Here is a 23,970-nt window from a genome sequence, read left to right as displayed (position 1 = left end):
TGGTCCTGCACAGACACACAAATATATATATATATATATATATATATATATATATATATATATATATATATATATATATATATATATATATATATATATATATATATACACACACACGTCTGTCTAACTGTACTGCTGTTGTGACATTTCCCGCTCCATCTTTAATCTATGATGAAGAAGAAAAGAACGTCTAATCGCACAGTCAATCCCAACGTTACAATGAATTGTGCTACTGTATTTAGTAAAACTCCTCTTTTCTCCCCCTTGTAGTTAATGATTTTCTCTATACAAAACAATTTATCATTCTATGGACTATAGAAATTCTCCCTCTGCAGATCCATTTTCTAGCGTTTTGCTATCAGTGACTCAGTGAAGAGAATCTACAGATGAATCAATTATTTAAGTTGTGCTAATCAGAAGCATACTGGACTGTAATGCCTCTCCAGGGTTTCACAGCCAGAGAAGCTGTTTTATCCCCAAAAATCAATATATCATGATATAATCCAAGGACTCAATCAATAAGTCTGACAATAAGTATAGATTAACCCTCTCCAAACACAACTGAAACACAGGGCTCCCATTGGGAACATACTCCAAAGTTTAGTTTGTTAACCCCTCTGATGTTGGGATAAAGTAACTAACTTTGGCACCCAGGTCATTTTTTTTGGGCGACAAGACTTTTTCAGATTTGCTTACTTATTCTTAAGGACTTTGCTTTTTTTTTCCTTATCCTACAACTTCGTTGATTGGTTGATTAATTGTTGATTAGGAATGCGGCAAGATCAATCATTTTCTCCAGCTCTGCATGAATACTTGCCACTAATTGAATCTGACAGTCCAGATTTTTCCTTCCACTAAATTTAAAATACAAACACATGCAGGTCTCTGGTAAGGTCTCTGGTCAAAACGAGTTCAACAGTCACAACAGTTCCAAATGGAAAGGTGGGGTGGGTGGGTAAAAGAAAAAAAAAAAAAAATGAAAATTCTCAATCATCCCCTTACACCCCCCCCCCCCCTCAAAATAAAAGAACAAACGAAAACAGGGTTGGACTGGAGAAAATTACTGACACCTAAGTAAAGAAAGACTAATTTAAACAAGAAGCTGCAGAATGCAAAGTCGAGGTTGAGTTTTAGCCACAAATGATACAATGCACCACTTGGTTTGGAAGGACACAAAGAATTCAACTAAATATCATACTTCTGGCCATCGCTTGTTACCAATGGGAAACAAAAGTCTGCTTGCCTCTAAGCAATTAGGAACAATTATATGTCTAATTAAGAGGTTTTAAATGTGAGTGCAAGTGGAGGGAGGGGGGGGCAAGCGTCGTTCATGCAATGGTATACATCAAATAATACAAAACTTAGGTTTAAGTTTAGTAAGTGAATATGAGCCACCCTAAAAGCATTTAGTAACAACCTGCTTCATTAAAAAAATAATAATTGGAGACTAATATAACCAATTTGAGGTTCTGATTTGCGATTCCCATGGCTACAATTGGAAGGGTTATCAATTAACTAGGCCAAAAAAAAAAAACCTCAGCTTTTTAACAATGATAAAATAAATGATAAGACAATACTCTTTAGAAATGTTTTTTGACAATTATAAGAACTACAGAATTCTCAATCTAGTTTTCTTGACCTAATAAAAGTAGCAAGAGTTCTAGGTGTAAGCAACAATTACACTGACAGACAGTGCCAAATGCGATTTTAATGTGTGTCCCCTGCTTGCCTATTTAATAAATGACTGCTAAATCACCTATTGCACAGCGAGCATTGATATCTCAACGTAAAAGGATAATAAAAGATGTTTAAGTCATAACTTTAAGAGGTTTTTTTTTTTATGATAAATAAATTTGAGCGTGTCCAAAAGATGGGGGATATAAAAATAATTATGGCAATTGTATAATTCCCAAATTCTTTTATTTTTACCATATCTTTCTGAACAAAGAATTTACAAAAAAGAAAACAAAAAAAACAAACACAAAAAGCAGACTCCAAGTCTTAAGCTAAAGCCTGACATAAATCACCAAACAAGATGCATGACACCAACGTAAACAAACAAGTAACATACATACACTTGCAACAATGTCCTGCATCATATGAATACAGTTGTACTAAACACAACATTCTTGGCTCGGTATGTGATGGCCATGTGATTTTATTTATTCTTTTTAAGTGTTTTTTTTTTGCTTTAAAAAACACATCTGAGTGAGTTCTTATTTTTGTTTTCTCAACTTGTTTTATAAATTTGGGGATTAAAAAACATCAAAGCAGTGTCCACATAGAAGCCAAGTTTTAGAGGATCAGTGTGACAAGTCGCAGCATGATAGATGTTGTTCTTGATAAACGACTTGTTCAAAAGACACACTGTAGCTTTCATTTCCTGACCAAAACACACTTTTAATTTGCAACAGCAGAGAAGGCAGGAGTGTGAGTCAGTCTTTAATTCTCAAGCTTTTCGGGCCCAAAACAAAATACCACAATTGCCCTGCATTCTATAGACAATATTTAACCCTGGGAAAACCCCCCCCCCCAATAAATATTATACATTTTATTACTGCACTGTATATGGTCACTTATCTTTTAGATCAAATAGCAATGCAAATATATTTAAGTACAGATATATATTACAAAAAAACTTAATAGTTTTGCACTCTTCCAATTATTAAAAGAGAATAATATATATATATATATATATATATATATATATATATATATATATATATATATAATAATTTATTTATTTATATATATATATATATAATAATTTATTTATTTTTCTATATACGTTGGGGTCTAAAATAATGCCCACTTTGCAGACCTTAGCATTCTGTACTATTGCTTATTTCAAATTTCTAAATGTAATATCCTTCTCATCACCAACAGAAGTCCAATCTGCTCAGAATATATATTACAGCTTTAAGATCACACAGGGAAATCTCCCATCTGGCAATCAAATTCGCTTCAACAGCTTCGGGAAGAAAAAAAAAAAAAAAAAAAGGTTCTGCTCTCTACAAAACATTTCCCAGTGCAGATTATGTGCATGCAAAATAAACAGTCTACTTATTGATCTTTTCATGTCAACAAGTACCACAAATGCAAAATAAAATCCATTCATTTAAAAGGTGTCATCACTCCTACGAGTTACTGTAATAGATAAAAAAAAATACGAATTTAACGCATCAGCTTTTCCTTTTTTTTTTTATTGTCACTTTATAATACTAATGTACAATGCCTTATTATGGCCTGCACATTAGCTTCAGTGATAATCTCTTAATATCTAGGAATTTATCCTACAGCTGTAACAAGCCATTTTTTTTTAAACACGCTGCAAAAATATTAAAACCCCCCAAAATCTCCTTAAATCCTTCCTCCTGCATCTCCAGTGACCTTTAGTAAAGTAAGGTGGGGGATAAGGAATGAGAAAGCGAGAAAAGGTTAAAAAAATATGTCAGAGGCTGTTTTTCCTCAAACAATTAGAAACTAAATTAAAAAAAAAAAAAAAAAAAAAAATCACATCAAAAAGAAAAAAAAATAATAATAATAATAACCTTTGGCAACTGGATCATTAAGCAAATCGATCACCAGCTATTTTGGAGTTGTAAACAGGATTTAGCAAATTATATTGAAATGGTTATAATGAACCAACAGATGGATCAAGGGTAAAAAAAACAATAAAAATAAAGTCAATAATATTCCATATCTCAATTATTAGTGACAAAATAAAAAAAGTGAACTTCTCCACCACTAGTTCAGGCTTTGACCCTAGAACTGTGAAAACTTGCCTATGATGATGAGATCTTTGACAATAGTTGAGTGTCAAAAATAATTATACTAACAAAAAAAGACACAATGAAAAACTTAAGAGAAAGTTTTTTGGAATCTCCTAAGTATTTTGCATACATGAAGAGCAAACAGTTCAACTTCTCCCCACCCCCAAATGCTATTAAGCTGTCATTATTATATTACACACATGTGAAGTAAATTCCAAAACTGACATACCATATACACTGCTGCTGCTGATCATGTCTTTAATGCCAGCACAAGATGCCGAATGGGATTTTTCACAAGCAGGAATTCCAAAGGTTGATTTTCATTAAAGCCACTTTTCCTCTCAGCTATCAAATGTCACTGCCTTGAAACGTGGGCCCTTTCGTCAGGTATTCATTTAACCTACATGCATATAATTAAGGGTGGAAGAAAAAAAAAAAAACAACATCAACATCGAGAGAGCTCTCACATCACAAAAGAAAAGGGAGAAGTGCAACAAAAAGCAGAGGCAGATACAAAACTGTGTACCATTCACTCTCATTCAAACCAACAGGAATAACATGACTTTATTAAATTAAGTATCCAACCTCCCCCCCCAGTTAACAATATACCCACCATGCTGCCTAGCTCCCCCCTGCATTAATGCTGAATTTCTATTAACACAGCCCACCACTGTTACAGTTCTAAACTTTCTTTGCAATGACCCCCAAACCCAGTTGTGACCCACTTAGGAACTAAAGTTGCACTCTTATTCTTGCCACACCCAACTTTCTAAAGCCATATTAACAATCTAGTAGCCATTACATCCTAAATAGCCTTGAGTCCATGAATGACTCATTGCTGCACCCAGAGAAGGAGCCTGAAGATACAGACACAGAACAAAAAAGATACACCGCTTCCAAGACATTTCCTGAATCATGTAAATATTTACAAACTCATTCTATACAATGTAACTGAACTGGCTGCAAAGCCAAGACTCAGGAACAAAACACTGACTGCAGCAGCCCCACAATAAGGAGGATAGAAGGAGTCATCACTTACCTGCATGTGTAACACTGGCAGCAGATGGGTTACTGGAGCATTGATCTGCTGTATTAGCTGATGAATGGGGAAATCTCTTCAAGTGAAAGCAGCAGTTCATGATTTGGATCAGCAGCAGAGAGTTCTGCACATGCTGCAACAGAGGACAGTCACTCTGCTATAGCAATAGGGATGTTATTTGCAGTCTCCAAAGGAAACAATCAATGCAGATTTAAGAGGGGAGGAAAAAATAGAAAAGCCTTGAAGTTTTTAATTTGTGTTTCTAGCAAAAAACCCTCACCACCAGGGTTGCAATCTTGTTTTCCTTGTATGTGGGGGTTGGACTGGTGGAAGCATCAGGCTGGCTTCTGATGGATGTGCAGTGGTCACTCCCCTTGTCCCTGCCCCAATCTCTCTCTCTTCAGCTTGAGGTATGCATGGTCTGCTAGCACTTCCTCCTCTGTGCAAGGCTCACTGACCAAATGCTTAGACAACAAGCCTCCATGAATTTAGCTCAGGCTTTGCATTGTGCAAGGACAGAGGGCTATGAAGCTTTCTCCTTCCAGCAGCAGCAGAGATATAGCAGGCAGCAAGCCTGCACCATGCAGTAGGGGGTGTTTACAGAAGGGTTGATTGATTGCTATGTACTCACACAGTGGGCTTTTCTACCAGAAGCTTTGCATGGGGTACTTGCCAGTGATTTACTGCAGTACATATGTGAGGCAGGGGCAGGATTGCTGCTCTTTTGTCTGGGGGAGAGTGGGAGAAATGATGCTGGATGCTGCACATATTACTAAGCTTAACACCTCTATTGTTTTTGTAGGACAGAACTAGAAAACACAGCTGCTGCAGAAGCTCTTTTGTGGCACATGGAAAATGAATGCTACATATGTTTAGCTGGATTTAAAAAGTACTTATCAAGCAAGGGAGCACTGAGTGTATATCGATAGAAAATGGACATGCATAGGGAGATTTAGAAATTTCTTAAAATTCACTTGTTTAGTTTTGTTTGGTAATATACTGTATATGATGTGATTTATTTTTTTTCTCAACATAATTTAAACATTCTTGAAATGAACAGAAGTTTCGGGTAACGTTAGATACAGAGAATATACTGTGTGTGTGTATATATGTGTATAATATATATATATATATATATATATATATATATATATATATATATATATATTAGTACAGACCAAAAGTTTGGACACACCTCATTTAAAGATTTTTCTGTATTTTCATGACTATAAAAATTGTACATTCACACTGAAGGCATCAAAACTATGAATTAACACATGTGGAATTATATACTTAACAAAAAAGTGTGAACCAACTGAAAATATGTCTTATATTCTAGGTTCTTCAAAGTAGCCACCTTTTGCTTTGATGACTGCTTTGCACACTCTTGGCATTCTCTTGATGAGCTTCAAGAGGTAGTCACCGGAAATGGTTTTCACTTCACAGGTGTGCCCTGTCAGGTTTAATAAGTGGGATTTCTTGCCTTCTAAATGGGGTTGGGACCATCAGTTGTGTTGTGCAGAAGTCTGGTGGATACACAGCTGATAGTCCTACTGAATAGACTGTTAGAATTTGTATTAGGGCAAGAAAAAAGCAGCTAAGTAAAGAAAAAAGAGTGGCCATCATTACTTTAAGAAATGAAGGTCAGTCAGTGTGAAAAATTGGGCAAACTTTGAAAGTGTCCCCAAGTGCAGTTGCAAAAACCATCAAGCACTACAAAGAAACTTGGCTCACATGAGGACCGCCCCAGGAAAGGAAGACCAAGAGTCACCTCTGCTTCTGAGGATAAGTTTATCCGAGTCACCAGCCTCAGAAATCGCAGGTTAACAGCAGCTCATATTAGAGACCAGGTCAATGCCACACAGAGTTCTAGCAGCAGACACATCTCTTCACCAACTGTTAAGAGGAGACTTTGTGCAGCAGGCCTTCATGATAAAATAGCTGCTAGGAAACCACTGCTAAGGACAGGCAACAAGCAGAAGAGACTTGTTTGGGCTAAAGAAACAAGGAATGGATATTAGACCAGTGGAAATCTGTGCTTTGGTCTGATGAGTCCAAATTTGAGATCTTTGGTTCCAACCACCGTGTCTTTGTGCAACGCAGAAAAGGTTCCCCCATGAAGCATGGAGGAGAAGGTGTGATGGTGTGGGTGTGCTTTGCTGGTGACACTGTTGGGGATTTATTCAAAATTGAATCATAGAATCATAGAATCATAGAATGGTAGAGTTGGAAGGGACCTCCTGGGTCATCTGGTCCAACCCCCTGCTCAAAGCAGGATTCACTAAATCATCTCAGACAGATGTCTGTCCAGCCTCTGTTTGAAGACGTCCATTGAAGGGGAACTCACCACCTCTCGTGGCAGCCTGTTCCACTCATTAATCACCCTCACTGTCAAAAAGTTTTTTCTAATATCTAATCTGTGTCTCCTCCCATTTAGTTTCATCCCATTGCTTCTAGTCTTTCCTTGTGCAAATGAGAATAAAGATGATCCTTCTACAATGTGACAGCCCTTGACATATTTGTAGACAGCTATTAAGTCTCCTCTCAGTCTTCTTTTTTGCAAGCTAAACATTCCCAAATCCTGCAACCGTTCCTCATAGGACATGGTTTGCAGACCAGTCACCATTCTGGTCGCTCTTCTCTGAACTTGCTCCAGTTTGTCTATGTCTTTTTTAAAATGTGGTGCCCAAAACTGTACACAGTATTCCAGATGAGGTCTGACCAAAGAGGAGTAAAGACCGATAATTACTTCACGTGATCTAGACTGTATGCTTCTGTTAATACATCCCAGAATTGTATTTGCCTTTTTTGCTGCTGCATCACACTGTTGGCTCATGTTCAGTCTATGATCTATTAGTATACCTAAGTCTTTTTCACATGTACTGTTGCTTAGCTCTATTCCTCCCATTCTGTATATGCTTTTTTCATTTTTATTGCCCAGATGTAGTACTTTGCATTTTTCCCTATTAAAAACCATTCTGTTGGTTGCTGCCCACTGCTCCAGTTTATTTAGGTCTTTTTGAATCCTCTCTCTCTCTTCTCTAGTATTAGCTATCCCTCCTAGCTTTGTGTCATCAGCAAATTTAATCAGTTTACCCTCAATTCCTTCATCTAAATCATTGATAAAGATGTTGAACAATACAGGTCCCAGGACGGAGCCCTGTGGTACCCCACTTGAGACATTCATCCAGCTGGATGTGAAGCCATTTACAACCACCCTTTGAGTCCGATCACTAAGCCAGTTATGAATCCACCTAACAGTTGCCTGGTCCATTGCATACTTGGTCATTTTTTCAATAAGGATGGTGTGAGATACTTTGTCAAATGCTTTGCTGAAGTCAAGATATACTATATCTACAGCATTTCCCTGATCCACCCAGTCAGTGATTCTGTCATAGAAGGAAATTAAGTTAGTCTGACATGACTTGTTAGTTACAAACCCATGCTGACTCTGGTTAATCACTTCATTCTTATCCATGTACTTACATACATGTTGTTTAATAATTTGTTCAAAGATCTTTCCTGGTATAGAAGTCAGACTCACCGGCCTATAGTTCCCTGGGTCCACCTTCTTCCCCTTTTTGAAGATAGGAACAACATTTGCTCTTCTCCAGTCTTCTGGGACTTCTCCTGTTCTCCAAGAATTTTCAAAGATTATGGAGAGTGGTTCTAAAATTTCTTCTATGATCTCCTTCAGTACTCTGGGGTGTAATTCATCTGGACCTGGAGACTTGAACTCATTTATGTTAGCTAAATATTCCCTCACAATCTTTCTGTTTACAGATAACTTGGATTCCTCTATTCCTCTAAAAGGACAGTGAAGATCAGTTGATGTTACATTTTCTTTCTGAGAGAAAACAGATGCAAAATAGGAATTAAAAAGTTCGGCCTTCTCAACATCCTCTCTTACCATTTCTCCATTTTCATCCTGTAAAAATCCTATAGCATCTTTGACTTTTCTTTTACTTTTGACATACCCCCAAAATCCTTTTTTATTGCTTTTGACATCTCTTGCAAGCCTTAATTCATTGTCAGCTTTAGCTAACCTGATACGTGCCCTACAGGATCTGCAGACTGCATTATAATCTTCTTTAGATATGCCTCCCTCTTTCCATTTAATAAACATTTCTTTCTTTCTTTTTAGCATGTGTTTAAGTTCTGTGTTCATCCATCCTGGTTTCCTTAAATGCTTCCCATTCTTCCTACTTTTCGGGATTGTTAACGATTGTGCTTTGAGAATCTCATTTTTAAAAATTTCCCATCCTTCCTGGACATTTTTGTCCTTAAGGACATCCAGCCATTGGATCCCTCCTATTCTCTTTCTGAGTCTCTTAAAATCTGCCTTTCTAAAATCTAACCTTGAAGTTTGAGTCTTCACATGTCTTCCTCCTCTAGTTATCCAAAATTCTATAATAGCATGATCGCTGCCTCCTAGCGTCCCAGCCACCTTTACCTCCTCAACCATTTCCTCCCTGTTTATAAGGATTAGATCCAAAGTAGCAGATCCCCTTGTTTTCTCCCCTACCTTTTGGAAGATAAAGTTGTCAGCAAGAGAGGATAAGAATTTGCTTGACCTGCTAGTTTTACTTGAGAGAGATTCCCAACAAATGTCTGGATAGTTGAAATCTCCCATGACCACTACGTCATATTTTTTGGAGAACTTGGTCATTTGATACATAAAGAGTTCATCCATATCTTCAGCTTGCCCAGGTGGCCTGTAGTAAATGCCTACAATGGTGTCCTTTCCGTTGTTCTCTCCTTGTATTCTTACCCAAACAGTTTCCACAGAACTCCCAGTCTCTGAAGCTTCAATCTCTGTGCAGATATACGCTTTTCTAACATACAATGCGACACCTCCTCCTCGTTTATCAAGTCTGTTTCTTGCAAATAAGTTGTATCCTTTTAGCCTTTTATTCCAATCATGTGTATCGTCCCACCAAGTTTCAGTGATTCCAATAACATCATATTCCTTTTCCTGCGTTAGTAGTTCCAATTCTCCTTGTTTGTTGCCCATGCTTTGTGCATTTGTATAAAAACATTTTAGTTTGTGATTGGTTTCTCTTCCTCCCATATTTTTATTATTTAAATTGTTTTGTCTTTGTTCTTCCTTTCCACTTCCAGTAGCAGAGATCTCAGTAGTATTTGTCAGCTGTATGGCTTTTTCTGGCCTTTTGCTTCCCTTCCCACATTGTTCTAGTTTAAAGCTCTCCTGATGAGTGTAGCAAGGCGACTTCCAAATACATGTTTTCCAGTCTTCGTAAGGTGCACCCCATCTCTAGCAAGTAGTCCATCGTATAGGTAATTCATTCCGTGATCCAGAAATCCAAATCCTTGTTGACGGCACCATCGACGTAGCCAGTTGTTCACCTGTAGAATCTTATTCCACCTCATTGTTCCATGGCCATCCACTGGGATGATGGATGAGAAGACCACCTGCGCTCCCAATTCTTTCACTTTCTTGCCTAAGTCTTCAAAGTCACTGCAGATGGTTTCCAGGTCCTTTCTTGCGGTGTCATTTGTCCCCACATGTATTAGCAGGAATGTGTAGTGATCTGTAGGTCTGAAGAGTCTTGATATCCTGTCAGACACATCTTTAATTTTAGCTCCTGGAAGACAGCACATTTCTCTTGAGGTTATGTCTGGTCTGCAGATAGCGGCCTCTGTTCCTCTTAACAGGGAATCCCCCATGACCACCACTCCGTTTTTTCTTCACAACATTCTTCTTTCTCCATCCAGGAGGATTCTGAGGGCTTACAAGGTTATTCATTGCTGGCAAAGTCTTATTTTGCTGTATTTCTTCATGGTTCTCCTGCGTGAGAGCCTGGTACTGGTTCCTGAGCAGTATGGGTGCTGACTGCCTCTCGATCCTCCTGCTTCTCTGGGTCACATGCTTCCATTCCTCTGTTTCGTCAGGTGCAGTTCGAATTTCTTCTCTTTCTGAATCATGAAGAGATAATTCTGCTCTGTCTAAGAACTCTTCACCTTCCTTAATGATTTTTAAGGTAGTTAACCTCTCTTCTAGATTTCGCAACTTTTCCTCCAACAGGGACACAAGCTTGCATTTCTGGCATGTGAAGTTTGGCTTTTCCACTGGCAAGTCTGTGAACATGTATCAGGATATGCAGCTCACCAAATGGCTCCTGGACTCTTCCATGTTCTTACTGTTAATGTTCTGAAAACAGTGAAAAAAAGCTTTAAAAAAAAAAAAAGCTTCAAAATGCGCGCGCCAAGAGGCGCGCGGTTTACCGATGTCCTCTTTTCAGCTCCAACAGCCAAAATCCAGTGTTCTTTGAGCTCGCGGAGACTCTTCACTTACCCCAAAATGCAGTGGGAATATGCAAATTATCTCCTCAGGACTCCTCCCCTGAAGGCATACTGAACCAGCATGGCTACCACAGCATCTTGCAGCAGCATGCTATTCCATCCGGTTTGCTTTTAGTTGGACCATCATTTATTTTTCAATAGGACAATGACCCTAAACACACCTCCAGGCTGTGTAAGGGCTATTTGACCAAGAAGGAGAGTGATGGGGTGCTACGCCAGATGACCTGGCCTCCACAGTCACCAGACCTGAACCCAATCAAGATGGTTTTGGGTGAGCTAGACCGGAGAGTGAAGGCAAAAGGGCCAACAAGTGCTAAGCATCTCTGGGAACTCCTTCAAGATTGTTGGAAGACCATTTCCGGTGACTACCTCTTGAAGCTCATCAACAGAATGCCAAGAGTGTGCAAAGCAGTCATCAAAGCAAAAGGTGGCTACTTTGAAGAACCTAGAATATAAGACATATTTTCAGTTGTTTCACACTTTTTTGTTAAGTATATAATTCCACATGTGTTAATTCATAGTTTTGATGCCTTCAGTGTGAATGTACAATTTTCATAGTCATGAAAATACAGAAAAATCTTTTAAATGAGAAGGTGTGTCCAAACTTTTGGTCTGTACTGTGTGTATGTGTATGTATACAGTGTGTATATATATATATATATATATATCTTCATATAAGTTTATAGCTTCAATGCCTTCATCTTGCAGGAACTGCTGACACACTCCAGCCACATGAGGTCTGGCATTGTCCTGCATTAGGAGGAACCCAGGGCCAACCGCACCAGCATATGGTCTCACAAGGGGTCGTAGGATCTCATCTCGGTACCTAATGGCAGTCACCTCTGGCGAGCACATGGAGGGCTGTGCGGCCCTCCCAAGAAATGCCACCCCACACCATTGCTGACCCACTGCCAAACCGGTCAGTCTGAAGGATGTTGCAGGAAGCAGATCGCTTTCCACTGCGTCTCCAGACTCTGTCACCTCTGTCACATGTGCTCAGTGTGAACCTGCTTTCATCTGTGAAGAGCACAGGGCGCCAGTGGCAACTTTGCCAATCCTGGTGTTCTGTGTCCTTTCTTTGGAGGGCTGCCCAGCCCTCCATGTGCTCGCCAGAAGTAACCTGACTGCCATTAGGTACCGAGATGAGATCCTCAGACCCCTTGTGAGACCATATGCTGGTGCGGTTGGCCCTGGGTTCCTCCTAATGCAGGACAATGCCAGACCTCATGTGGCTGGAGTGTGTCAGCCGTTCCTGCAAGATGAAGGCATTGAAGCTATGGACTGGCCCACCCGTTCCCCAAACCTGAATCCGATTGAGCACATCTGGGATATCATGTCTCGCTCCATCCACCAACGTCACGTTGCACCACAGACTGTCCAGGAGTTGGCAGATGCTTTAGTCCAGGTCTGGGAGGAGATCCCACAGAAGACCATCCGCAACCTCATCAGGAGCATGCCCAGGCGTTGTAGGGAGGTCATACAGGCACGTGGAGGCCACACACAATACTGAGCCTCATTTTGACTTGTTTTAAGGACATTACAGCAAAGTTGGATCAGTCTGTAGTGTGTTTTTTCACTTTAATTTTGGGGGTGACCCCAAATCCAGGCCTTTATTGGTTAATAAATGTGATTTCCATTGATGATTTTTGTGTGATTTTGTTGTCAGCACATTCAACTTTGTACAGAACAAAGTATTCAATGAGAATATTTCATTCATTCAGATCTAGGATGTGTTATTTGAGTGTTCCCTTTATTTTTTTGAGCAGTGTATATATGTTATATATAATTATTTTTCTATTTCTATACATTAACAGCTATGTTTTACTATTAGGTAAGTCCCTATTTCTCTGCTTTAGAAACAGATTTGTGACACTTGTGTTTTTAAAGATTTATCTATTGTTTTTACTCACTTATATAGCGCCATTAATTCCACTGCACTTTACTGACATTATCATCTCTGTCCCCATTGGGGCTCACAATCTACATTCCCCATCAGTATGTCTTTGGAATGTGGGAGGAAACCGGAGAACCCGGAGGAAACCCACACAAACACGGGGAGAACATACAAACTGCTTGCAGTTGGAGAATAAAAAAAAAGTATTCTACAGTTTTTTTTTTTTTTATTTGCAGTTGTCATTTTCTGTTTTTTTTTTTCCTTTTAAGACAAAGGGGCATGCTGTGTTTTCACAATCTAAAATATGCCCACATGATTTTTAACTAAATTGTGTAAATGTGATTTTTATTTTTTTTAATGTCCCATTCACTACAACTACACATATGTTCATTGTGAAAGTTGAGCAATACCCTGTATCAGTCTTTGAGGCATATCAGGATGGAACATTTATGTTAGTCCAGGGGTGTTTCACTCTCATTAAAGCGACAGTATATCACTCGGATATGCCATTACCTTATGATTGTTGGGGCTATAATCACTTGTATCCCTTAGAATTTGGCGCCTGCGGCACCTTCTCGTTTTTTTTCTTCTGCACATCAATGCTTCTATCTAGGTACTGTGCAGGAAACTCTCGCATAGCTCAATTCAAATACATGGAGCTGCTTCTAGCTCTCTGCAGGCCTGAGGGCTGTAGTGCCGGGAAAAATGGTAAAGGGTCCACAGGGCTAAATCAGAGCTGCTGCCTCTTTATTCTCAGGATTTTGTGAGGGTCCTGGAGGTAGCCCACCAATCATGAAGTGATAATATACTATTTTTGAAGAGTTGTTACTTGGTTTTGCCACTGTTTTTGAGGTGTTTTCTTCACCCCTCCCCCACACACACACCCAGGCTTTTGACTTTAGAGCATAAAAGTTGAAACGGATTCTACAATGAATTTGCATCAAAGAAGGGACTTGTCAGTTCTTATTTTATATTTCGCTGGTGAGTATGTGTCTACCAGATCTAAACTAGGGCCTCTGATGGTGAGGATAGGCTGGGCTTCCAGGAGATACCAGGTACCACTCCAGGGCAATTCCCGGGACTGGAGCAGCTGACCAAAGGGTCAGAGGTGCGGGTGCAAGGTATAGGAGGGCGAGACAGAGGCATAGTCAGACGGTCCAAGGACGTGACAGGCCGATCACAGTACAAAACGAAGGTCAGGAGCGGAGAGGTCAGACAGGACGGGTATACAAGCCAGGTCTATAATGGGAGAATCAATACAAACAAACGCATAAACAGGACACTAGTAGATGAACTAACTAAGAACCAACGTTTGAATGGATAATGGTGGGAGGAGCTGTCTACTATAGACCATGCTGGCACTGGATAGGTCTAGGAACCTAATCTCTGCAGGACACAGCAGGGATAAGTTTCTGAAGAGACCGACCACACCACCTTAAAGTCAAATGGAAACCACTTGTAGAAGCAGCAGTGCTGAGAAGTGGTGCAGAGGCAAACTCAGTGAGACGACCTGACATAAGGAGAATCCGTGCGGTGACCACGACGAATAGGGCGACACTGAGGAGACATGTGAGTTTTATATACACTGCTCAAAAAAATAAAGGGAACACTCAAATAACACATCCTAGATCTGAATGAATGAAATATTCTCATTGAATACTTTGTTCTGTACAAAGTTGAATGTGCTGACAACAAAATCACACAAAAATCATCAATGGAAATCAAATTTATTAACCAATAAAGGCCTGGATTTGGAGTCACCCCCAAAATTAAAGTGGAAAAACACACTACAGGCTGATCCAACTTTGATGTAATGTCCTTAAAACAAGTCAAAATGAGGCTCAGTATTGTGTGTGGCCTCCACGTGCCTGTATGACCTCCCTACAATGCCTGGGCATGCTCCTGATGAGGTTGCGGATGGTCTCCTGTGGGATCTCCTCCCAGACCTGGACTAAAGCATCCGCCAACTCCTGGACAGTCTGTGGTGCAAAGTGATGTTGGTGGATGGAGCAAGACATGATGTCCCAGATGTGTTCTATCGGATTCAGGTCTGGGGACGGGCGGGCCAGTCCATAGCTTCAATGCCTTCATCTTGAAGGAACTGCTGACACATTCCAGCCACATGAGGTCTGGCATTGTCCTGCATTAGGAGGAACCCAGGGCCCACCGCACCAGCTTATGATCTCACAAGGGGTCTGAGGATCTCATCTCGGTACCTAATGGCAGTCAGGCTACCTCTGGCGAGCACATGGAGGGCTGTGCGGCCCTCCAAAGAAATGCCACCCCACGCCATTACTGACCCACTGCCAAACCGGTCATGCTGAAGGATGTTGCAGGCAGCAGATCGCTCTCCACGGCGTCTCCAGACTCTGTCACGTCTGTCACATGTGCTCAGTGTGAACCTGCTTTCATCTGTGAAGAGCACAGGGCACCAGTGGCGACTTTGCCAATCCTGGTGTTCTGTGGCAAATGCCAAGCGTCCTGCACGGTATTGGGCTGTGAGCACAACCCCCATCTGTGGATGTCGGGCCCTCATACTACCCTCATGGAGTCGGTTTCTAACCGTTTGTGCAGACACATGCACATTTGTGGCCTGCTGGAGGTCATTTTGCAGGGCTCTGGCAGTGTTCCTCCTGTTCTTCCTTGCACAAAGGCGGAGATAGCGGTCCTGCTGCTGGGTTGTTGCCCTCCTATGGCCCCTCCACATCTCCTGGTGTACTGGCCTGCCTCCTGGTAGCGCCTACAGCCTCTGGACACTATGCTGACAGACAGAGCAAACCTTCTTGCCACAGCTCGCATTGATGTGCCATTCTGGATGAGCTGCTCTATCTGAGCGACTTCTGTGGGTTGTAGAGTCCGTCTCATTCTACCACGAGTGTGAAAGCACAGCCAACATTCAAAAGTGACCAAAACATCAGCCAGAAAGCATTGGTACTGAGATGTGGTCTGTGGTCCCCACCTGCAGAACCACTCCTTTATTGAGTGTGTCTTTATAATTGCCAATAACTTCCATCTATTGTCTATTCCATTTGCATGTGAAATTGATTGTCAATCAGTGTTGCTTCCTAAGTGGACAGTTTGATTTCACAGAAGTTTGATTTACTTGGAGTTATATTCTGTTGTTTAAGTGTTCCCTTCATTTTTTGAGCAGTGTGTGTGTGTATATGTATATATATATATATAAAATCTCAGGATCTCTGGGCCAGATCTCCTTTAGAATCTGCCTCCAGAACTTATTTTAAATACATGGAGCATTACAGTGTGAGTCATGTAATGGCTGAGAGTCTACTCTCCTGATTTCACTGCAGAGCTGTGCCTGATTGTAACTAACACAATGCAGTAGAACTGAACTTTGTCTCATTACAAACACATGTGCAGCACTTGTCTTCTCATAGTGCTGTCAGCTCTGCTGTACTGCACTTCCCTGACGCTATATGCCTGTGAGATGGAAGCTGAAACACTGAGGACAACTGCAGCTGCAAATGTGTTTGCAATGAGACGAAGTTCTGCTCTACTGTGTTAGCTCTACTGTACTGTGTTAGTTGTAATCACACACAGCTCTGCAATGAGATCAGGAGAGCAAAGTGTGACACTGGTAAAGCCTCCTTTCATTTAAAATAACCTCTAGAGCCAGATTCTAAAGGGAGATCTATGTCCCGCCCATAGATCTTAAAAGCTCATTTACATATTAAGAAAAATGTGGATGTCTCTGGAATAAGATGTTGGATTGCAGATATCAAGGTATAATTTTATTCAACTTCTGTACTCTGTGCTTATGAAGACGGCTTGGGAGGATTGATCCTACTGACATATTCCCTTTAAATTCTATGTTCAAGTATGGGGCAGAGTTACAGCTCTAGGCACAGCTATATAGATTAATAAATTGCTGTTTGAAGGTGCAGTCCATCAATCTTATATTAATCCTCTGCTCTGTTCATGCTCCATCAATGAATGTCTCTCGATTAATGGCAGCGTAATAAACGTTACTATTGGTCTCCTCCCCTTTGATCGCCTGCTATATGCAGCCATTGATGACAGTGTCACCTGACCTTGGCAGTCAATGGATTTCTGTAGTTATTCCTAAAGTTTGGGGTGACTCTGTCGTTCATGAATTAGATATTGTTGAACATGGAGATGTTATGACCATTGAGATTTTATATTATATACGATAGAGTTGGTGCTAATTGATTCGCAGGACCCAGTCGGTCCAGCGGGCATGTCAGAATGCTGTGACTGCTAGGTATGACCCCTGTGAACCACTTCCTGTTTCCCGACATCACAGACTCTGTGTTACTTCGCAATGATGATGTCGTGTAAGGCCGGCTAATCAAATGAAAAATCACAGATAACGTTATATTGGAGGCAGTTCTCTGATTCCCATCCAGCAACTACTGACACGGCTAATAGAGTTGGTGTGAATTGATTTGCAAGACCCAGTCTAATATGCTAATAAGATGATGCGCAGGCAAGGCTGTGTCGGTAAGCCAAACCTCCGACTCCCTCATACATGGCTCATGTTTAAGTGATAAATTTACTGTAGCACAGATTCATCTCGGCTACAAGTCTAGACCCTTAGATCAGGAATAGGACAGACATTTCATAACTTTCCCAAATTCTTATGAAAAAATATTCTGCTCAAGCTGCATTGAACTACTGTACCCAATTTATTATATATTTTAGGAGTTGGAGTCGGTCCATTTTATATCGACTCCTACACCACCAAAATGGACACCGACTCCATGACTCCGACTCCACAGCCCTGCGCGCAGGCCAGAATATCCAAAATGTAACCCAACCATTCGACTAGATTTGGAGAGAAACGTGTGACTAACCTGAGGTTATGGGAGCTGTCGATGGACTAGATTAGGCTACCGCTTTTAGTCACAGTAATCATGATGACATACAATTTATACATGCTCACGTTGAACTAATACTTTCATAGGAAATACTGGTTAGACTGGAACAGTTTAACCCCTTCCCGACATTTGCGGTATATATACATCATAGTCGGGAAGTACTTCCCGCACGATGAGGTATGTGTACATCATGGCGATCACCCAAAGTATAATATATATATCTGAAGGGGTTAACTAGTGGAGCATTTTGATAGGGCGCGTCATACCAGACGTGACGATACCAAACGTGTAGTTTTTTTGTTTATTTTTTTCCAATTATTTGTGTGTGTGTGTGTGTGTGTGTGTGTGTATATGTATATGTGTGTATATATATATATGTATATGTATATTAAAGACAGCACCATTTCATCTTACTCACTAGTGGGTGCCAGGCCTCCAAACAGTCTGTCCAAACTGCTTCATATCAATAGAAAGAATATGAAAAGGCAGCACTCCAAAAATATTTTAGAAGAAATGGACTTTAATGAGCCCAAAAGGCAACGTTTCGGTTCACAGAACCTTTCTCAAGCAGAGTTCAAGTGCATATGGTGCAATATATATAGTTACAAACTGTGATTCCATAATTATAATTAATACAGAAACATGATTTCACAATAAAAGTGCAATAGTGCATATCACAAAATACTATTCAGTTACATACATAGTGATAAAATTTTAGACAGATATGTTATTATCATCAGTATCATGATCCATGGCTCTCAAAGTGATAAGTGCTTTGATTAATATTCATTAGTGCCAGGTGTACATTATAAATAATAATATATTTGAGGGTGCGACTCACCCTAAAGCAATCATGCATGACCACGTTCCCTACTTCCTCCACGCTGTCTTCAGCGTCTCAAAATCCCATCTGCGCATGTCTCCCAGGAAAAACACATTATCTCGTCATATGATCGGGGCAAACCTACTCCGCCCACTCCGTGACGTCACCGGGCATGCACATTACACTTCTAATGCTACGGTCGCCATCTTTTAAATTGGCAAGCCCCACCAAAGAATTTTCTTCACATATAAGCAAAGTATATACTTCAATGATTTCTCTTATCCCCTATTAGTACTAAAAACGCACTATTTCTCATTATTAGGGACAACATCCTGTTAGTAGTTTCTCAATATATTTGCATTACAATAACAGTATCCAAATAGTAATTCCTGTGTCCCTAAGTGAACGGAGGGATAATATATTATTACATAACCCAAACACCCTTCCATGGAATTCCCTATTCCTAGGTTCATCCATGGAGTGAGATTAATAGGTCAGAGGAGGAACCTTCAACAGGTCCCCACCTCCTTCCCAATCTCGGGTGTTTAATTGGGAATACACTACAATCCAATTCCCTCCATAAGTAGGAATACCATTTCATAATGTAAAAATATATTTTTATAACTTCATTAGATGGAGACTTGAAAATTTTCAATTATTATATATGTATAGAAGAAAAAAATCCATTCCCAGAGGAAGTCTCTCTCTCTTTATACGCATGTTGCTGCAGGTCAAGTCGCCTACACAAACCACCAAAGTGAGAGTGATTGATCTGCAAGAAACCAGAAAAATAAATATATTAAAATTCTAAAAATACTCCAAATATGTTGCTTAGTCTAAACATACTCTTCAAGTGATACTTGCTATATTAAATTCAACATTCAATCCATTTGGCTTCAACGTATTCAAGTTATAAATCTACTCAAGTTCCTTTCTTTTTAATAATCATATTCTATCCCCACCCCGTCTTTGCACAGGGACAGCATCTATAATTCTAAATCTTAGTTGTGTCACAGTATGTCCCGCCTCCACAAAATGCTTTGATACAGGTAAATCCATCCTCTTTTTTTTCTAATAGAATGTCTATGATTATTCATACGAGTTTTAAACTCGCACGTAGTTTCTCCTATATACCAGAGTGAACAAGGGCACTCCAACAGGTATATTATATAATCAGTCGCATGTAAAAAAAAATTTTATGTTATATACTTTTTGAGTTTTTGGATGAACAAACTGATCACCCTTTAACATGAGCTGGCAGTTAACACATGACAAACATGGATAACAACCTTTTCTACCTCTACCCGTAATAAATGCCTGAGTCACAGTTTTAGAAGGGCCTATATCTGAGTGCACTAATACATCCTTAATATTTTTATTTCTTCTATAAGAAAAAAGAGGTTTTTTTTTTAAATTCTGGCACATCTGGTAAACACCTATTTAACATTTTCCAATGACTCCTAACTATATTTGCCACTTGTTCACTCTCTTCACCAAATGTCGACACCATAGGTATTCTATCACTTTTATTATTTTTGATCGTTTTATTCAAAATAATATCCCTTTTTAGTCCACTTACTTTTTTCTCCTGTTTATTTAACAGTCTCTAAGGATAACCTCTTGACCTGAGTTTTTTCGTAAGTTTCTTTGTACTCTTATGCAGGCCCTCCTCATTACTCTCTATTCTCTTAATTCTTAAATATTGACTGAAAGGTAATGATTCTATCATGCATTTTGGGTGGTGGCTATTATACCTCAGAAAGTCATTTCGATCCGTTGGTTTAGTAAAGAGGGAGGTCAATAATTTTCCATTCTCCTGTGTAACAAAAACATCCAAAAACTGAATAGATTTACATGAGCTCACTAATGTAAATTTAATAGTCCTATCAATCTGATTCAAATATCCATAAAAATCCTCCAGTTCCCCTTGTGTTCCTGTCCAGAGGAGGAAGACGTCATCTATGTATCGCCACCATGCCATAACATGTCTAAAGTGGTGGGACACATAGATAAGGTCCTCCTCCAATGTAGCCATAGCAATATTTGCGTAAGCAGGGGCCATATTGGCCCCCATCGCGGTTCCACGTTTTTGGAGGAAACATTCATCACCAAATAGGAAATAATTATGATATAATATGAACTCCAATAGTTCAATAATAAATTTCCTACTATTTTCACTAAGATCTGTATAAGACAGTCTCCATTCAATCGCTTCTATCCCCCTAACATTATCAATGGAGGTGTATAGAGACACCACATCAAATGAGGCCAAAATGACCTCATTTTTTAATTCAACTTCCTGCATTTTTAATAGAAAATCTGTGGTATCTCTCACGAAAGATTTAGTATTTTTCGCCAATGGATTTAGTATTTTGTCCAAGTAGATTCCAATTTTATTCGTTAATGCATTTACCCCAGAGACTATGGGCCGTCCCGGGGGATGGTCAAGATTTTTATGTATTTTAAAAAGTACATATATTACAGGGGTAGTGGTATTCTCAACATATAGATAGTCATAAATATCTCTATCAATTATACTATTTTCCAAAGCCCCATCCAAAATGGTTCTCAAAGAGTTTAAAAATAGAAATCTTGGATCCCTTTCCAACTTGGCATAAACTTCACGATCACTCAACTGTCTTCTAATCTCTTCAATATACATGACCTTGTCCATGACAACGACAGCCCCACCTTTGTCAGCAGGTTTTATAATAATGTCGTCGTCATGGACAAGGTCCTTCAAAGCCCATATCTCCTCTGTACTTAAATTTGGAGATTTCAACCCCTTATTTGAGTTCACCTTCAATGCTTTCACATCCCTTTGTACCGCTTCCATAAATGCACTAATCACCGGAGGGTTCAGAGGTGGCGTAAAAGTACTTCCTTTAGCTACCTGAACCTGTTGCAAATTGAGTTCACTAGTTATGTTTAGGAACAGTCACACTACCAGAGAACCAATAACCCCTTCCCGACATTTGCGGTATATATACATCATAGTCGGGAAGTACTTCCCGCCCGATGAGGTATATGTACATCATGGCGATCACCCACAGTATAATATATATATCTGAAGGGGTTAACTAGTGGAACATTTTGATAGGGCGCGTCATACCAGACGTGACGATACCAAACGTGTAGTTTTTTTGTTTATTTCTTTCCCATTATTTATGTGTGTGTGTGTGTGTACATATATATATATATATATAGTACATACAGACCAAAAGTTTGGGCACACCTTCTCATTTAAAGATTTTTCTGTATTTTCCTGACTATGAAAATTCTACATTCACACTGAAGGCATCAAAACTATGAATTAACCCATGTGGAATTATATACTTAACAAAAAAGTGTGAAACAACTGAAAATATGTCTTATATTCTAGGTTCTTCAAAGTAGCCACCTTTTGCTTTGATGACTGCTTTGCACACTCTTGGCATTCTCTTGATGAGCTTCAAGAGGTAGTCACCGGAAATGGTCTTCCAACAATCTTGAAGGAGTTCCCAGAGATGCTTAGCACTTGTTGGCCCTTTTGCCTTCACTCTGCATCTAACAAGTACAGAACTCGATCCGCCTTGTCTGCACCTATACCGCTACCCTCACTAGTCCTGTCTGAACCTGCACATGTGATCCTGTACCTGAGGCTGTCCTGTGTTCCTGAACTACCTTGTCCATTCCTGTTCCTGTACCTCTTCTGTCTACTTACCGCACATCCTCCTGTGTTCCTGTCCCTGGCCGTTCCTGCTTCCTGCCCATTTGGGAGTCAGCAGCCACGGCTCCGGGATCTGTCCTAGAGTAGCACATGGCGTCCACCTGGGTCGAAGTCTAGCCACACTATCGGGGGGGGCTCTATTGAAGAACCAGGTGTTCGCTTAGTGACGCCCCTCCAGGCTCTCCCCGATCGTGGCACAGTGGTTCCACAACCACGTGCGTAACTTGTACATTGACCTGCCAAGTAACTATGAAATCTGCGTCATGTCAATTCTTTCAGCAGGTTTTCATTGAGGACTCACCAATTTGCAAATGTATGGCTGAAATCCACAACTAGATCCACTGATTTGAAAAAAAATTGCAGATACACTGCTGCAAATTTGCTACTTGTGCATTTTCCCTACTGCAGTATTCACTCTTCTATTTTTATTATTTTTTTAATTAATTAATTTTTTTTGTTCAGTGAGTCCACTGTCTGTTGTAAAACACAGATCACGTTTTTTTGCGGTGATGTAGCACATTTGCTTCGTGTGGATTTTGCTACAGATTTGCCGCATATTGAGCTATTTGCATTTCACATTCTCAGATCTGCTGCTTGCTTCACATTTTGCACAGATTTTTTTGCCCTATATGTGGAAATGGTTTTGAAGACCACCATCCTCTTATATTGTACTGTAAATTATTGTACTTTTTTTTCCAGTGTGAGATCTAGACTGAAAATCTGTAACAATTCTTACCATGTATGAACTCGCATTAAAAGAAAATGTTTTATCTTTTTTCTCCCGGTTGGATCTGATCCTGTTTTTACGAAACTGGAAACATGAATGACGCGAGTCCATCTTAAGAAGAGTCGCTGAAGTTACACTTCTCTTCTTCCTTCAAAGAAAAACCAATGAAAGGACATTTTTTATTCTTTTGCGTTATTTTCTCCTAAATTTTGTCAATAATATTATAGTTTTTTCTCTTGATGAAAGGAATACAATGCCAGTCTGTGCTATGACTAATTAGCCAGCAGAGGTAAGAATGTTGCTGTCTATGCTTCTCTCTGTTTGAATCGGCTTCTGTCTGAACTGAGTAAATTATATTACTTGGTAACAACTGTCTGTTGTGCTTTTATGTGACAGAAACCGTAACCAAGTTCCGAAAAAGAAAGACTCCAGAAAAGATCTCTCCAGGCGGGGGTTCAGGTCAATGTATCTTTTTAAACAAGAAGCATCAAATATTTAAATCAAGATACGTTCTTGTATGAAAAAGACAAATCTCTCGGCTTTTATTTAAATCGTAGAAGGTTTGATAACTTTGTCGAATTAAGCTCATACCAAAGGAGCGCAAGACTGGTGCTTTCATACCGGTGTCACCACCTCCAGCTGTTTAGTTCATAAAACATCACTATTGCAAACTGTGTAAAATACATGAAAAATACTGTTAATAAAAAAAAGTGGCTACGCATGAGACAGACCAAAAGAGTTTATTTTTTTCTTTTCATAACAAAACGAGAGAATGACATTGAAAAAGGAATTCTGAAAAACTGGGTACTATTTCTCCTTGCAGAG

At 39.7% G+C, this 23,970-nt stretch overlaps 1 protein-coding gene across 3 annotated transcripts in view; it reads right to left on the bottom strand.

The window, feature by feature from the left end:
- The window catches only part of FIGN (fidgetin, microtubule severing factor), a 169,673-nt gene extending 164,285 nt beyond the window's left edge, over positions 1–5,388 (bottom strand). For all 3 annotated transcript variants that reach the window (XM_073647043.1, XM_073647044.1, XM_073647045.1), the window contains exons 1-2: positions 4,813–5,388; positions 4,003–4,173 (exon numbers count right to left, since the gene is read on the bottom strand). In XM_073647043.1, the coding sequence (XP_073503144.1) occupies positions 4,003–4,005 (3 nt within the window). In that variant the 5' untranslated portion in view covers positions 4,006–4,173; positions 4,813–5,388. The remainder of the gene's footprint in view (positions 1–4,002; positions 4,174–4,812) is intronic.
- Between the last annotated feature and the right edge of the window lie 18,582 nt (positions 5,389–23,970).

Source organism: Phyllobates terribilis, unplaced genomic scaffold (genome assembly GCF_046119375.1).
Source record: "Phyllobates terribilis strain yellow unplaced genomic scaffold, ASM4611937v1 Scaffold_9__5_contigs__length_417890890, whole genome shotgun sequence".
Classification (NCBI taxonomy): domain Eukaryota; kingdom Metazoa; phylum Chordata; class Amphibia; order Anura; family Dendrobatidae; genus Phyllobates; species Phyllobates terribilis.
This window is presented reverse-complemented; position numbering and strand designations above follow the sequence as displayed.